The sequence below is a fragment of the Periophthalmus magnuspinnatus genome, chromosome 6 (genome assembly GCF_009829125.3).
Source record: "Periophthalmus magnuspinnatus isolate fPerMag1 chromosome 6, fPerMag1.2.pri, whole genome shotgun sequence".
Classification (NCBI taxonomy): Eukaryota; Metazoa; Chordata; class Actinopteri; order Gobiiformes; family Gobiidae; genus Periophthalmus; species Periophthalmus magnuspinnatus.
Window position 1 is genome coordinate 23,969,814 of NC_047131.1, and position 16,053 is coordinate 23,985,866.

The 16,053-nt window shown below is 40.0% G+C and overlaps 1 protein-coding gene across 1 annotated transcript in view; it reads left to right on the forward strand.

Moving 5' to 3' along the window:
* The window catches only part of smpd3 (sphingomyelin phosphodiesterase 3), a 47,074-nt gene that overhangs the window by 17,589 nt on the left and 13,432 nt on the right, over window positions 1–16,053 (forward strand). Inside the window, exons 2-4 of the mRNA XM_055222423.1 lie at window positions 8,991–9,564; window positions 9,764–10,009; window positions 10,171–11,398. Of these exons, the coding sequence (XP_055078398.1) occupies window positions 9,263–9,564; window positions 9,764–10,009; window positions 10,171–11,398 (1,776 nt within the window). The 5' untranslated portion in view covers window positions 8,991–9,262. The remainder of the gene's footprint in view (window positions 1–8,990; window positions 9,565–9,763; window positions 10,010–10,170; window positions 11,399–16,053) is intronic.

The following is a 16,053-nucleotide window of genomic DNA, read 5'->3' on the forward strand; positions in this document are numbered from 1 at the left end:
AAATGGATCCAATTGTGTTATGTACCTGTTATTTATTCTTCAAAAGATTACTGAAAAGCTTATAAGAATAAAACTTCAAACATTAATGAGGCATTCTAGTCCAAAATCAGTCTGTAACTAGTCTTATTACATCCAATTAAAGGCCCAATCACAGTATTTGCTTAACCGATATTGTGGAACCGATAGATGATCTTGCTTATTTTTAAGTATCGATCAGCGATACCAGCATCATATCCGTGCATCCCTACTTTTTGTAGTCCAAAATAAATGTGTTTTGTATTTCAATATTTGCCCCCAATCCCATAATTGAGAAAAATAGTCAATTAAATGAGACATTTAATACATTGTGGGAGATTATGGGGTTCCTAACATTTGGTTTCTTCAAGGTTAAAATATCACTGTTTTGTAATAGAAGAAAAGTATAAATGAGATTATTAGAACAGGTATTTTAGAGTCTCAGAAATGTGGTTTATTTGTCTCTGCATAATGATTCTGGATTTAGTTTTTCAGTCTAACTAAAAGTGAGCTGTTTTGATGTAACCTTTGCATTCTCTTTTGTGTAAGTATGGGGCTGTTATTTCTAAAGCCACCCAGTCATAAACAACATTAGGGGCTGATCTGAATACAGAAAGCCTTACCGAGATAGAGCCTTCTTTTTACAAATGTACAATCCCTGATATAATGCATCGGCAGAGATATAAGATACAGTGGCTCTCACTCGATGCTGACATGTGTTTGCTGTCGCCTGAACTTTGGGCTGTCGCTATGGCAACCTCCACTATGCTCCGTGACAGTGATAGTCCGCCAGCTCTCATGTGTTTCGACAACACACTTTTCCCTGATTTTTCCAATTTCTAGTTCCACCATTATCCCTTTAATAGATATACTTAGACTCAGGAATGTAAAATTATTCACGTTTAAATTGCAAACCAGTGTCTCAAAATCTGTTCATGGGTTCCAACTTTTTATTGGCTTAATTTTCAGATAATTTTTTATCTTTCAAAACATATAATATTTCATTTTGATTTGTTAATTGTTATGGCAGCTGTGCTAATGTTTCATAATTCTGAGACCCATACACCAATACACTGCCTTATAAAACCTAGCTTAGTTGCATTCTAAAATGCACCAAAATCTCTATATTTTTATGTTGCTGTGTTGTTTCACAGTTTGAAGATTTAAAAAAGTCTGTACACAAAATGTGGTGGTATAGACAGCAGTGGGAACACAAGACATTTTGCACCTTGGCTACAGTTCCTCGCTCACTTACCATTTGAGCAGCACTTTGCTAGCTTTGTGAACTCTCACCCATGCATGTATAGCAGTTTGACTGAACGAAGGGAAGGCACTGGTCTTAAGTGCACCATTCAAACAAGCTCATCTTGATCTATGGAAACCAAAAGAGTGGAAACCTGGTCCTTTGAAGGTAAAATCAACTTTTATGACCAACATAACAATGTTTCCTCATCTTTAGCTTACTCAGAGTTTAACAAATAACAAAAAATAAGACTATGGATCATACCTGAAGGGTTTCATAGGCATTTTTCTGCTGTAAAAACAGTGAAATGCCACCTTGAATTAGTTCAACATGTTTCTATTTAGCCATCTCTGATCAATATTGCTGTACAATGAACATACTGTAAAATAATGATCTGCATAGTTAATACCCAAGAAAAGCTTAATCTGTCTTCTTTAGTGTATCATCAACTAAAACATGACGTCCTTCTACCACCACTAACAAGGTCATAATAATACAGCATATTTGACCATGATCAGGGTGCAGAACTTTAACAATTATTCATCTGAACAAACATTATTGTTTTCAGTGTAATGATACTGAATGTACAGGCAGTACAAACGTGGCACAAATCGATTTAACATGAGTCAAATATAGCGTCCATAGTGTGCAGCATTCATGATGACTTACTGTAGCGAGAGTGATCACCCCTGTCTGCTTCATCCTGTCGGCTCTCATCTCTATGTGACTGTGGGCAAAGGCTGTGAGGCTAACAAGGGGGGAGGGGGTAAAGGGCAATGGTCACTGGGCCAACATCAAAACATGGGAGGAAATTGGATGGGATGTGAGTAGGCGTGTTAAGTATTATACTGTTAGCCTGTATACACTCACTATGGCCAGCAGTTTGGAAATGGTGGATATGGTTTAATCACTTTTGGTGCCTCAGGTTCTACAAGTGAAAGGTTTTATTTATTTTTTACTTTTTTGTACCATTTTAGTTTATAAAACAATATAGAGTGTTTTTTTTTGTTTTCTTTATCCACCATTCATTTCTAATCATATAATTTTTACACAGATTAAATAAATGATATGTGAAGTATCTTCCAGAACTCTGAGTCTCCACTGAATATGTCCTTGAGCTGGGTAACTCTTCTGACTTTTATCTCTTGTCTTTTTGGACTACCGTAAATTTCGGACTACAGAGCGCACCTTGATATAAGCCGCACCAGCTAAATTTGAAGAGAAAATCAATTTTGTACATATATAAGCCGCACCTGAATAAAAGCCGCAGGTTTTCATATTGTAACATGAGATATTTACACAGAAAGACGCTGCACCGACACGCTTTTTTTTAAACTGCCTGAAAATTGGCACCAACACGACAACAACACGGGATGAACACATCTGCAGGTTTAGAAAATAAAGCTGCACCAACACGGAAAATCTGCTTTTATTTCCTCTGAAAACTTTTGTCGTCTTTTTACATTGACCAAGTTGGATTCATTGATGTCGAGCTTACGTGCAGTGGCTCTATTTCAGGGGTCGGCAACTCGCGGCTCCGGAGCCGTATGCGCCTCTTTCAGCCTTATACTGCGGCTCTGCGTGGCTTGGGAACTGACACAGACACAGCTCACAGTCCTGCGTAAAGAGCCCTGATTTTCAGACGCTGTGCGCACAGGGGTCAGGAGCAACTTTGGCCCGTCCCTAATGACACACTAATAAGCTCGTCCGTAGATGTATCATGAAAATCCTGCTGGAAATCGCCACAGAAATCTATTTGATGTAGTAGCAAGTATATTATCTGCTCTTGTCTCCGCGGTGACGTATCATGTATAACACATCAGACACGACGCACAAAAGTAGAGCCACAAGCGAGTGAAAATGAGCCAAAACAAAAGTCTTTGGAGATCTTTTTAACAAAGGGGAAAAGGACAACTGAGGAGCCAGAAGAGGAGACTACGACCTCCAAGAAAAAGAAAGATAAATTTAACAGACAATGCCTACTTAAAATCTGGGTTTGTCACTACAGGTGACTCACGCGCACAGTCCGCTCTGCGTAACATACGGGAAAAGCAAATAAGGCAATGAAACCTTCAAAACTGCTTTGGCACATGGAGAATAAGCACCTGGGATTAAACGATACGCTACGAGTTTTGTTGTTGTTGTTTTTTTAAAGAAACTGCGGAGTAGAGTAGACATAATCACATAATCAGCGCGATGCATGATGCAGCGGTTTGGTGAGTTGTATTTTTTTAATGCACTTAAGTTGTTTTTGCCATATTTATCTGCCACGTGTAGAAGGCTTGTCCGTGAAAGTAAAACCTACATTATTCCGTTACATTATTGTTATTATACAGTGTTATCTTCATTTTAGATGTCAAAAAGTATTTGCGGCTCGCAGTGTTTTATTTTATGTGGAAAGTGGGTCCAAATGGCTCTTTGCGTGTTAAAGGCCGACCCCTGCTCTGTTTCCTTTCTGTTTCTTTATCTTAAAAACTGCATCATATCCATTTCATGATGCGCAAAATGATCGTTCAAAATCAAAACTAGTGAATTCTTCAGAGCAGAATCTTTCCCCACGTCTGTCTCACTTTTATGTTTACAGCTAGAGAGCGCCCCCCAGGGGCCGTTATCCAGTAAAATTCCATATATAAGCCGCACTGCTGTAAAAGCCGCAGGGTTCAAAGCGTGGAAAAAAAGTAGCGGCTTATAATCCGAAATTTACGGTATTTCTAGAAGATTGCCAATGCAGGCAGATAGAGAAGCATGTAAAGATGGAGGCGGCAGTGGCAAAACCGTGTTAATCTGCTCAAAGACCTTTGCCATGTAATACTGAATGTGCCACAGACATGTGTCAGACATGACTATTGATCCCTATAGCTCTGAACTGTGCACCAGCCCTCAGTGCAGTGAGCTCTCTGGATGGCTACCCAAATGACTTAATGACACCGGGTAATTATGAGTCACGACTATAAATTGTCTAAATGTGACTAGCGTGTTTGAGCTGTGTGCTGCGGGCTAGACGTGGTGCTCAGTCACACACCGTTTTGTGGTCATGCAAGGATAATGATTGGTAAGGAGCCGGGCTGGATGACATTAGTAATTCATGGTCTAATTGAGTCTCTTTATTGTGTTCCTCACAAGGACACGGACATGAGCTCCAGTTTAATAATGACACCAGTTAGAATTGACAAGTCCCTGCTGTGAAGAAGAAGTAATGGTCGAAATGTAACTTGAGGATAGGTCAAATGCCCAAATTTGTCTTTTAACTGTCAATTAAACAAATCGAATCCTGATAAGATTTATGAAACAGGAGCATGATGCAAACCTTGCTATCTTGGGCAAAGTGGCAAGTTCTGTGCATGCATTTGGCTATTGATAAGTGCCTACCTATTGTTCATTACCCCTCCTGGCTGGAGTTTTAATATTCCCAAGGAGTTAAAGTTACTAGCTAGGAAGCATAAACCTCTAATATAGTCTAGTCTAGTAGTCTAATTCAAAAGGGTGCAATGGGTAATAAAATAGAAAATATCTTCTTTAATCAAGAAGTTCATTTTCTGAGCACTTTTAGGAGTTTATATGTTTTATGAGGATAGTAGAAGCCAAAGTTAAATCTCTCTGGACAAAATGTTGTAGGAGTGATAGATATGTTTTATGAGGTTATGCCACAGGACTATATTTAAGCAGAGAGCTGAATGGGCACATGCCAGTATAATTTGTCCTTTTGCTTGACTTGTACAAAGAGCAGTGTAACATTCCCAGAGTTTGATGTTTTAAGTGAGTTGCTGGCTCTCCTCAAGTTCATTAGTTGTTTTTAGTGCAGCACATTAGCCAGAGCAGGTGGCAGCAGGGCCTGATCCAGTTACAAGTCTCATTTCATTGTGTTTCTCATAGTGACACTATCATATGCTTCACTAACAGTATTGCGTGACCACTTTAACATATAAAAAATATGTTGTTACTTTACAGAACACAGTTACCACTACTACAAAACTGTATGAAAAATACTCTAATTTTTTATTTTCTTAAGAGAGGTGACGTCTTGAAATATTCCACAGCCAACATTGTTGAAGTCATTGTTTATATCACATGACTCTATGCTGCATGGCCTTCTGGGAATTGCCTTCATCCATCTGCAAAATATTGTGTGTAATTATCTGCCGACACTTTTCAGGCTGACGTTAAATAATGTGACAGTTTAACAATTTGGGTTGAGAAGCCCAAGTGCTCATGGGAGTTGTTGTTCCAAGCCACTGCTTTGTGCTGATGAGAACTGTTGTCACTGACACAGCCACAGCACTTTAATTGATTGGAAAATGTCTGTCCAGAGAGGATGGAGAGAGCTTCCTCTATCAACCGTGAAAGATCTGATGTCAATGGGACTAACATCACTAACATTATCTCATAGCATTTGAACTACTCCCTGGAGAGAGACCTGGTTTAGGTACTAGTAGACTTTATGTAAATGTACATAACATTCATACTGATAGCAAAACAAACTGATTTGATATAAATAATTGCATTAAGGTTACACTATAGCAATATAATACTGCAACTTTGGGCATGAGGCAGGTAATACTACTTCACATTTCCCATCACTCACTTTCTCTGCCACTGAAACTCTCATCCATGCATTCATCACATCCAGAATCGACTACTGCAATAGCATCCTCTACGGTACACCATCCAAAACCCTCAACAGACTACAGTACATTCAGAACTCCGCTGCCCGGCTCCTCACCCACACCCGCTCACGTGAACACATCACTCCTGCCCTCCACAAGCTCCACTGGCTCCCCGTCCCTCAGCGCATCCACTTCAAAATCCTTCTCATCACATTCAAAGCTCTCCACAACCTGGCCCCTCCTTACCTCACAGACCTGCTCCACCACCACACTCCATCTCGCTCCCTCCGCTCCTCCAGCTCCAACCTCCTGTCCCTGCCCTGTAGGACCAAGCACCGAACTTGGGGGGATAGAGCCTTCTCCATCGCTGCCCCCACCCTCTGGAACTCACTGCCCAAACCCCTCCGTGACTGCTCTGACCTCCCCACCTTCAAAAAAGAACTCAAAACTCACCTGTTCAAAATTGCTTTTAATGTTTGATTTTATGTTGTAAATTTTGTGATATTTTATTCTTGTATGTATTGTGAAGCGACTTTGAGTGTCTTGAAAAGCGCTATATAAATAAAATGTATTATTATTTTTTTATTTTTTTATTTTTTTGTTCTCTCTCTTCCATTTGTACTTTACTCTTTAGCATTTAATTAGCATTAGACTAATACTTACAAGAGTGTGCCATTATAGTGAAATAAATATGCACCAGCAGCTCCCACACAGAAACATGCTGTACACTAGTCCAAGTCTTGATGAAGACTTTATTGGTGTCAGTGGCGACGGGGGCTGCAGGACGGTCACCATGGCGATGGCTCCCATGCTGAGGCCATGTGACGTCACTATATGTGTTATGTTTATGAGCTTGGAGTCTGGGTTGCACTTTATCACTTTATAATCATGCAGTTCATTTGCAGTAAGTTGCTTTAGACATGGAATATAGGTATTAGTATTTGAGAAAGACAGGTTAAAGCACAGTCTATAATTTAGTAAAGCTTTTTTAGTGAGATTTTTTTTTTATTGCACCAACTCCAAAAACAATATTAATTTTATTTTATTATTTTTTTATTACTTACTAGTAGCCAATATATATATTCTTTCTCAAACAGTAGTGTCAGTATGAAAGTATATAGCCTTATATAAATTCTCTTGGGTAGCTATATATTTCCTTTCTTCTCTAACCATACCCGCACACAGTAGGAGGCCATTGATCAATATATAACTGCTGGTCTACACTGCGTGTTCACTCAAATGCACTGCACATACTGTCTGCCTGCCTATTCATCAGGAGTCCTTGGCACAGAGCACAACCCTTCAGCCCTCATGCATAGAAATAGTAGCGTCTCTCACTTCACTGTAGGCTTTGAGAAAGTATAAGAAAAATGGCTCTGTCAATGGAGACGACATTTGTGGCTCATTGCTCAAAGATTCTCTGCAGAACTGATCAATACTGTCTCCTAAAGGCTATCTGGAGTTGTGTTGGTGGTGGCTTTATGTTTAATTGGCTATACAGGCATATATAGACATTTTCTCCTCCAGTATATGAGTGGTAACGAGACTAATAACAACTATATGTTACTGATGCCAAAGCAAAAGCAATTCTGTTTTTTTCCAGCAGGCTGCTAAATACGGTCAATAGGCAAGTAAGCTTTAAATTACCAAATGTTATGAATCAGATCACTCCAGTTCACATGTAAAAACATTTGTTGTTGTTTTTCATGTACTCATTCAACATGACTTTGGGAGTAAAATATGTAGCTTTTAATACACTGGAGGCTCTTTGTTGGTTGTTGCAAAATTTGCGCACTTTTCAACAGTATATAGCGCTAACACTGTACTTGCCTCTGTTGCAAGGCATACATGTATTTTTTGGTCATCCTTCTGCTGACATTTGGTGATATTTGGTTCACATTTGGTACATCCAGAGTGTCCTGGATCAGCTCCGATCACTGCGTAATTCTGGCGATTCCTGTGTTAAGTATGGTTCCCTAATATTTGAATATTTGAAAATCTCCAAAAAGCAGACAGCATTAAATTATGATTGCAGTATTTACAGATAAGCTTTTTGGTATGCTACCCATATGATCCTTTTAGCAGATCATCATTTATACACAACATGCCATGTCATCTGCTGGGTGAACAGTGATTGTGCTGTTGACCCTGTGTTATGGCCACATCCACACATCAGGGTTATGAGCTGCTCAGAGACAAAGCAGCACATCGGGCAGAGCAGTGATCCGACAAGGTCTCAGTTTGTCTGTCATTCACCATCAGAGAATCAGGAGACTTCAGCAGTAACCAACATGACTCATTACTGCAAACTAAGGCTCTTCTACTCAGAGCTTTTTCAGTGATTAGTCAAAATAGTCTTGAATCAATAAAAAGGTGCATATATCTCAAGATGTTGAGCTAGGCTCAGGACACTGGGGGATTTTACCTATGGTCTCTCTTAACCTACAACCTTATTGTTATTACTGTTATTGTTACCTCTTCATATTATTAAAAAGTAGGCCCTACATGCTATTATGCTTAGGACTGTTTAGTTGTAAAATCACAGTTACAGGCAGCGATACATTCAGCCTTCAACAATACCCATGAGCTGTACCCATTTGTGGTGTGGCGTAGCAGTCCTTTTGTGTGTTTTGTATGGTGTTTATGTAGTCTCTGTGTACCTGAGGTTAAACTGTGGTCTGTGGCCATAGCTGTCAACAGGACCACACTGATCAATAGGCTGTTTGCTCATGGTAATGGAATTGATTCTTAGTACACCACCATTTTATCTCACGCCTGATATTTGAATCCAATACTATAATTTGTGGTTTTAGACAATGGAAAGATTAGTCACTTGTTTCAGTGAATTGTTTTTGATGAGAGTGGTTCAGATATGCTTGCTGTTTAAAAATGTATTGTTTTGTTTACAAAAAACGTAGCAATTATCTGTGTACAGGACATTGATTCGATGTCGAGTGGAGCCCTAAATATATATATATATATATATATATATATATATATATATATATATATATATATATATATATATATATATATATATATATATATATATATATATATATATATATAAATAAATCCTGATACATACAATACATTTTTAATCTGTTTATGTTTTTTTTTATTTGCAGGTGCTGAAGAAGCCTCTCTCTCCAGTCATCCCCTTTGAGCCTGTTGCTGATCAGAAGTCTTCAAGAGAAGGCGGTCACCATGGCACCCCAGTGCATTCAGACTGCAACATCTCCCCCCTCCAGTAGTGGGTGTTGGCTTTGAGACTATCACTACCAAACCATGTAGTGAGCCTTTCTCCGTTGTGGGGGGAGGGCCTGTGGTATTTTTTGTTGTTGTTTGTGTTCCTATAGAGCAGGTTTTATATTGTTAAGAGTGTGTTTGGGAGTTGGAGATGGTTCTGTACAGCACTCCGTACCCCAGTGCGTGCCTGCACTTCCTGGATGGCCTGTCATGGAGCTTGGTCTTCCCATGTTATTGGCTGTTGGACCGACTGTTGGCATCATGCGTGGCCACATCTCTGGAGAAGCGTCAGCGCTCCAGAGACCCCTGCTCCTTCCTCAGCCTGTGTGTACTGGTGTGGGCCCCTCTGTACCTGCTGTTGTTGCTGCTCTCTCTGCCCCTGGCTCTGGTGGGCTTCATCCTGTGGGCGCCTCTGCAGGCTGTGCGCCAGCCTTATCTCTACACCTACATCAAGTTAGTGCTTGTACTCTCTTCTACTCTCATGACTAAAGTTTAGATAGTAGTATGGTATAACTGAACTACACCAGGGCACATTTTGTTGTATGACAGACAGTGCCAGAAATCTACTTTCTCATATATGCACTTATGAATAAATTATTTTTCTATTATTACTATGTATTAAATTCTGACTGTTAATTTATTTCCTTTACAGATTAGACAGGAGCTTGGCAGAGCAGGGCCAGGCAGGATCAGGAGGGCTCTCTGAGTGGAGACCCCAGGGCCGGAGCTTCTGTTTCTGTAGTGCTAATGTGTGCCTGCTGCCGGACTCTCTGGCTCGCTTCAATAACCTGTCAGACACCCATAGGAGAGCCCGAGAGGTGGGCAAGAGGATCCGCAATGGGGCCAATAGACCCCAGATCAAAATCTACATCGACTCCCCCACCAACACCTCCATCAGGTATCTGATTTCATGGTTTACAGTCAGCCTATAATGACCTTTTTATCATGAAAAACTTGCAGTTGCAGTTTATTTCATATATGTTTTTGCAACATCTTTGCTACTTACTGATTCAATATGAGTATGTCGCACAAACTCTAACTTTATATTATTTTCCCCAGTGCTGCCTCTTTTAGCAGTCTGGCCACTGGTTTCCGCCGCACCTCATCTCTGGACCAGCGCCCAGAGCAGAGCCATAGCACCAGCGGACCTGCTGACAGTGAGACTGAGCCCCTCACCGGGTGCCCTCTTCACTCCTCTGCTGCTTCTGACTGTCCTGCTCACCCCACTGTGGAGCAGGGCTCTTCTCCATGTCCCTTGCACCAGGACGGGGTTGAGTCTACCCCAGTATGTCCCCTGCACTCCTCCTCTGACTGTCCTGTCCACAACGGGGGCTCAGCTCCAGACTGCCCACTGCATCAGTCTTCAGGGGGGCAGAACAATAGCCCAGAACACCATACCTGCCCCATGCATCCCTCTAAAGGGGGTGATCATAACTGCCCCATGCACTCTTCTGCAGGTGTGGAACACACTTGCCCCATCCATTCTGCTTCGGGGGCAGATCCTAACTGCTCCATGCATTCTCCTGGTGGTGGTGATCATAAGTGTCCCATGCATTCACCTGCTGGGGGAGATCATAACTGCTCCATGCATTCCCCAGCTGGGGGTGATCATAATTGCCCCATGCATTCACCTGCTGGGGGGGATCATAACTGCCCCATGCATTCCCCTGCTGGGGGGGATCATAAGTGCCCCATGCAGTCACCTGCTGGAGGTGATCACAACTGTCCCATGCATGGAGAGGGCACACCATCCAAGTCGTGTCCCCTGCACAGCTCTGGTGTGCAGATAAGCATCAGTGCTCCAGAGCCCCAGGAGGAGGACCAGCCCGACCCACCTGTAGATACAGCCTCCATGACAGCTTCCCGGGAGTCCCTCACTCGCTACCATGGTGACGGGGGTGGTGGGATGTATTCAAACAACACACTGTCTCATGTCCCACGAACATCCATCTTCAAACGAGCAGCTCGAAAACGACGACATGGAGATGAGACATTTGACCATGAAATCTCAGCCTTCTTCCCTGCCAATCTGGACTTCCTGGCACTGCAGGAAGTCTTCGACCATGGGGCCACCACAAGGCTGCGTCACCAACTGCACAGATACTTCCCCTACGTCCTGAGCGATGTGGGACAGTATGGCTGGAAGAGCTGCTGCTCCAGGTTCAAGTTCCTCAACAGTGGGCTGATGCTGGCCAGCCGATACCCCATCCTGGACGCCCGCTACGAGTGCTACCCCAATGGCAGGGGCGAGGATGCACTGGCTGCTAAGGGAGCTCTGTTTGCAAAGGTCAGAATAAAACTACTACTTTGTGATTTTTATTGAAATGCATCACATTCAAACACACACTATAATTTTTGAACTCTTTATTTCAAGCTTTGATTTTTAAAGATAATCTAAAATTATGTTTAAAATGTTTTAACCCAGCAAGCCCTTTAAGAGCAGAAAATAGGTATATTGTAACTTAAAACATACAGGCTGCCTACCTGTGGTAATTATAACGATGTACTTGAAATTTTGACCTTTTCTGCCTGGTTATTATTGTCGGTTATTTTTAGTTAATTTGTTAGTTGGCTGGGCAGAAATGTCAGAACACAGCACTGCTTGAAAATGTCAGAACCATTATACAGGTCTAGAAAATCCACTTTGAGACAGACATAGCAAATGTAGTGTTGCAGAAGAAACTGTAGCCTGAAAGCTGGAAGAAGAGGCATGAGGCTGGAGTTCTAACACAGCTTATTTGGACACATGTTCATGGACACATGAACTCTCAAGACACTGTGATAGTGCTGTTCATTCCAGTCAAAGCTGCCTATGTTTCCATTGTCGGGAGTATTATATCTATGATGACGTAGGCCAACATAACAAACACTGAGCTGGCAGTAAGAGCCTTTGGTACAGCAGAGTAGTGTTATTTCTCTATCATGTAGCTTACTTTCTAAACATACAGTATATGTGCTGTCTGATTATAGCTGCATTCATAATGCAAAGGGTATGACTACATAACATCTTAAATGTGTGACCAAGTCTAAGTCATCAAACACACCAACACGGACCACTGACAATAATATAACCATAGTATAAATGAGCCACTGTCATATATTATGTATAACAGTCACAGATATGTATTACCCTTTCTAACTTTCTTGTTGCTCTATTATGTTCTTTATTTTTGATTAATTCACAAGATCTTCACATATTTGGATCTAATCAGATTCATTATGTAACCAACATTTTTCTGAATTTCATTTAAAATAATCCACTCACTGATTTATTAGCTTTTCTCTTCTGAATGATGTGCAAAAGGTTGTCACCCGATCTCTTACTGTATTTCACACACTGAATGCCTATTGACTGAATAGAGAGTTAAAATGCGCCACCAGCTGTGTGTATTCATTATTATCACTTGACTTCTACTTCCCGTTTTCATTCACATTTTTCTATAGTGTGTGCATGTTCTGTAACCCGGAAGTCTGTATGTGCTTTGGAGCTCAAATGTGCTCCCCCATCTTCCTTCCCTCCCTCTGTTTTTAAACACCAATATGGGCAAATGTATGATACTGTTGTTTGATACAGACACATATGTTTGTAGCGCCTGTCAGTAGTATAATTAATGCCCACTCAGCAAGGGTGGGTATCTATGGGCAGTCATAAATTATTTTGGGCACTTTTCCAAAAGCATCCTTCTTCCTCGTTGACCCAGGCTCATTAGGCCTTGACTCCTGCGGCTGCTGAATCTCATTAAACATGGTTCATTTGATGTAGCTCATGTTTGAGTGACTCCAGCTCACAGAACCAGTGTGCTAGGTCAAAGATGTGTTCACAGTGCCCTCTTTGATAGAAGCTAATGAACAAGATGCTCTGACTATTTGTAAATTGAACCTATTGGAGCAATTTGTCTGTGGCTTTCTAAACTACACTATAGTACAAGACAAGAGAATTTGATATTCCACTAGCCTAGGATATCCGGAAATTATGTTAACCAAAGTTTTGTGTCACATTTTTTGCATATTTATGGAGAATTGTTGTGTGGGAATATGGATGATGTAGGCTTGTGGGATGTGTATTGCACAGAATAAAGTAAAAGAGAGATCACTAAAATTGCGGTGATGACATCTAAAATCTCTTGAGGCATGTTTTTGATGAGACAGCAACAGTATAACATGGTAAAAAGCTAAGAAAATTTGATTCTGCATAATACCCAATATTGTGGTATCAAAATCAGTATCGAAATAGAGTTTGAAATGCTTGTACTGGGACAATTCTTTTTCAGGATAACAGCTTAGCTTGTAGTGTAATACAAGCCATCAATTATATGGTTCATAATTCACTTCAACAGCCAGTGGTCTTCTTCTGCTTAGCAGAAGTAGAATTGGTCTACATCAGACTTTTTTACCATTCCAGCCAGATTAGTTTCATTGATAAACATTGGGTTTGAACCTGTAGCACATATGTGGTTCTTCTTTAGCTGTCCCCTTGAATGACCCTCACCTGGAGAATAGAGCAGTCAGACTTGATCACGACGAAGTGACGTGTTTCAGAGGAGGAGGGGAGATAGAATATTAATTAAAAATGCTTCCCAGAAGAGGGCGCCGGGCAGTGCACAGTAATTAAAGCTTTTCACTCCCAACATTTTATCCGCTCTTATAATTATTTCAGACGGCTAAGTGCACGGTTGAAGAGATGTGTTTGTGCGTGTGTGTAAATAATGCAGTTCCAGCACATTACACGGATTAAGCTTTAGACAAATAGAAATCAATGGAGGGTTCCTAAATCCACCCTTGGCCTTTAGTGACCAACAGACCTCCAATGATTGTAAGGTCAAATCCACTTATGGAGACAAAGTGCCTTTTCAAGTGGAGAGAGAGTGTTTGCGTATACACATTTGGTAACACTTTAAAATACGGTCCGGGACTTACCAGTACTTACGGTGGTAGTTAGTAGATACTTGACTGGTAGTTACGGTGGTACTTACAGTGGTAGTTTGTGGTACTTACAGTGGTACCTATAGTGGTACTTACAGTGGTACTTACAGTGGTACTTACAGTGGTAGTTTGTGGTACTTACAGCGGTACTTATAGTGGTACTTACAGTGGTACTTACAGTGGTACTTACAGTGGTACTTATAGTGGTACCAGAAGTGATACTTAGACTAATAACTACTGGTACTAGTACTGGTACTTACTGCAAAATCATATGAAGTGAATGGTATTAAAGAATATGGTGTTATTAGGCATATGAATCTTTGATTTCATTATACGTTCATAGAAAATACACAAGACAAAACACTGTGAAAACACAAACACTTTATTATGACAAATTTCACATTAATACGACAATCAGATTTAAAAGAAATTTCCAATAATGACAATAACAAATAAATGACATGTTTTAAATGAACATGACAGTGATACATACTGTAAAATATCAATACTTTAACTGCTATTTTAAAGCGAGACATTATGGTACTTGCACTATTAATTACTGGTACTTACTGTAGTTTATACTGGTAATTACTAGTACTTTCCGTGGTACTTACTGCTGTATGTTCTGGTAATTACCATAGTAACTATTATGGTAATTACCAGTACATACAGCAGTAAGTACCACGGAAAGTACTAGTAATTACCAGTATAAATAGTATTACTAGTACTTTCCGTGGTACTTACTGCTGTATGTACTGGTAATTACCATAGTAACTATTATGGTAATTACCAGTACATACAGCAGTAAGTACCACGGAAAGTACTAGTAATTACCAGTATAAACTACAGTAAGTACCAGTAATTAATAGTGCAAGTACCATAATGTCTCGCTTTAAAATAGCAGTTAAAGTATTGATATTTTACAGTATGTATCACTGTCATGTTCATTTAAAACGTGTCATTTATTTGTTATTGTCATTATTGGAAATTTCTTTTAAATCTGATTGTCGTATTAATGTGAAATTTGTCATAATAAAGTGTTTGTGTTTTCACAGTGTTTTGTCTTGTGTATTTTCTATGAACGTATAATGAAATCAATGATTCATATGCCTAATAACACCATATTCTTTAATACCATTCACTTCATATGATTTTGCAGTAAGTACCAGTACTAGTACCAGTAGTTATTAGTCTAAGTATCACTTCTGGTACCACTATAAGTACCACTGTAAGTACCACTGTAAGTACCACTGTAAGTACCACTATAAGTACCGCTGTAAGTACCACAAACTACCACTGTAAGTACCACTATAAGTACCACTGTAAGTACCACTATAAGTACCACAAACTACCACTGTAAGTACCACCGTAACTACTAGTCAAGTATCTACTAACTACCACCGTAAGTCCCGGACCGTATTTTAAAGTGTTACCACACATTTTCATGTTGTATGATGTTATGTAATGCCAGAACTACTAAAATAGTTTTGATTAGAAAACGGATGAGTATTATATTGTTTGACCAGCCACCATGCTTAGATTCTTGTTATTGTCAAAATGTTCCTTTGTTCCTTCATTATTCCAAGAGTGTGCTTTGTTAAAAAGCTGCTGAATAGGCCCCCGCCAGACACCAAACCCTAATAGGAGTAAGAAAAGGGAAGGTGAATATGCGTGTTACAGTAGTCTTTAATGAACCAACAACAAAATGTTATATTTACAATAAGTAATTATCTCAGTATTGGTGTTTGCTGATGCTGACAAAAAATATATATTGATAGTTTTACATATCCCATGAAAATAAAAAAAAATGCTAAAACACACTTGTAAATGCTGTACTTGAAGTTGAAGAAAACCACAAAAATTGAATGGTTTATATATTATAGTTTATTAAACACAACAGCAGTTTCAATATATTTGTCCAGCCTCTATTTCCAATAAACCCCACACATTTAAGCTTCTTTCCTTTACTTGGATTCATGCACAAAGAATATTTGACCATTTGGTGAAACATTTATAGAC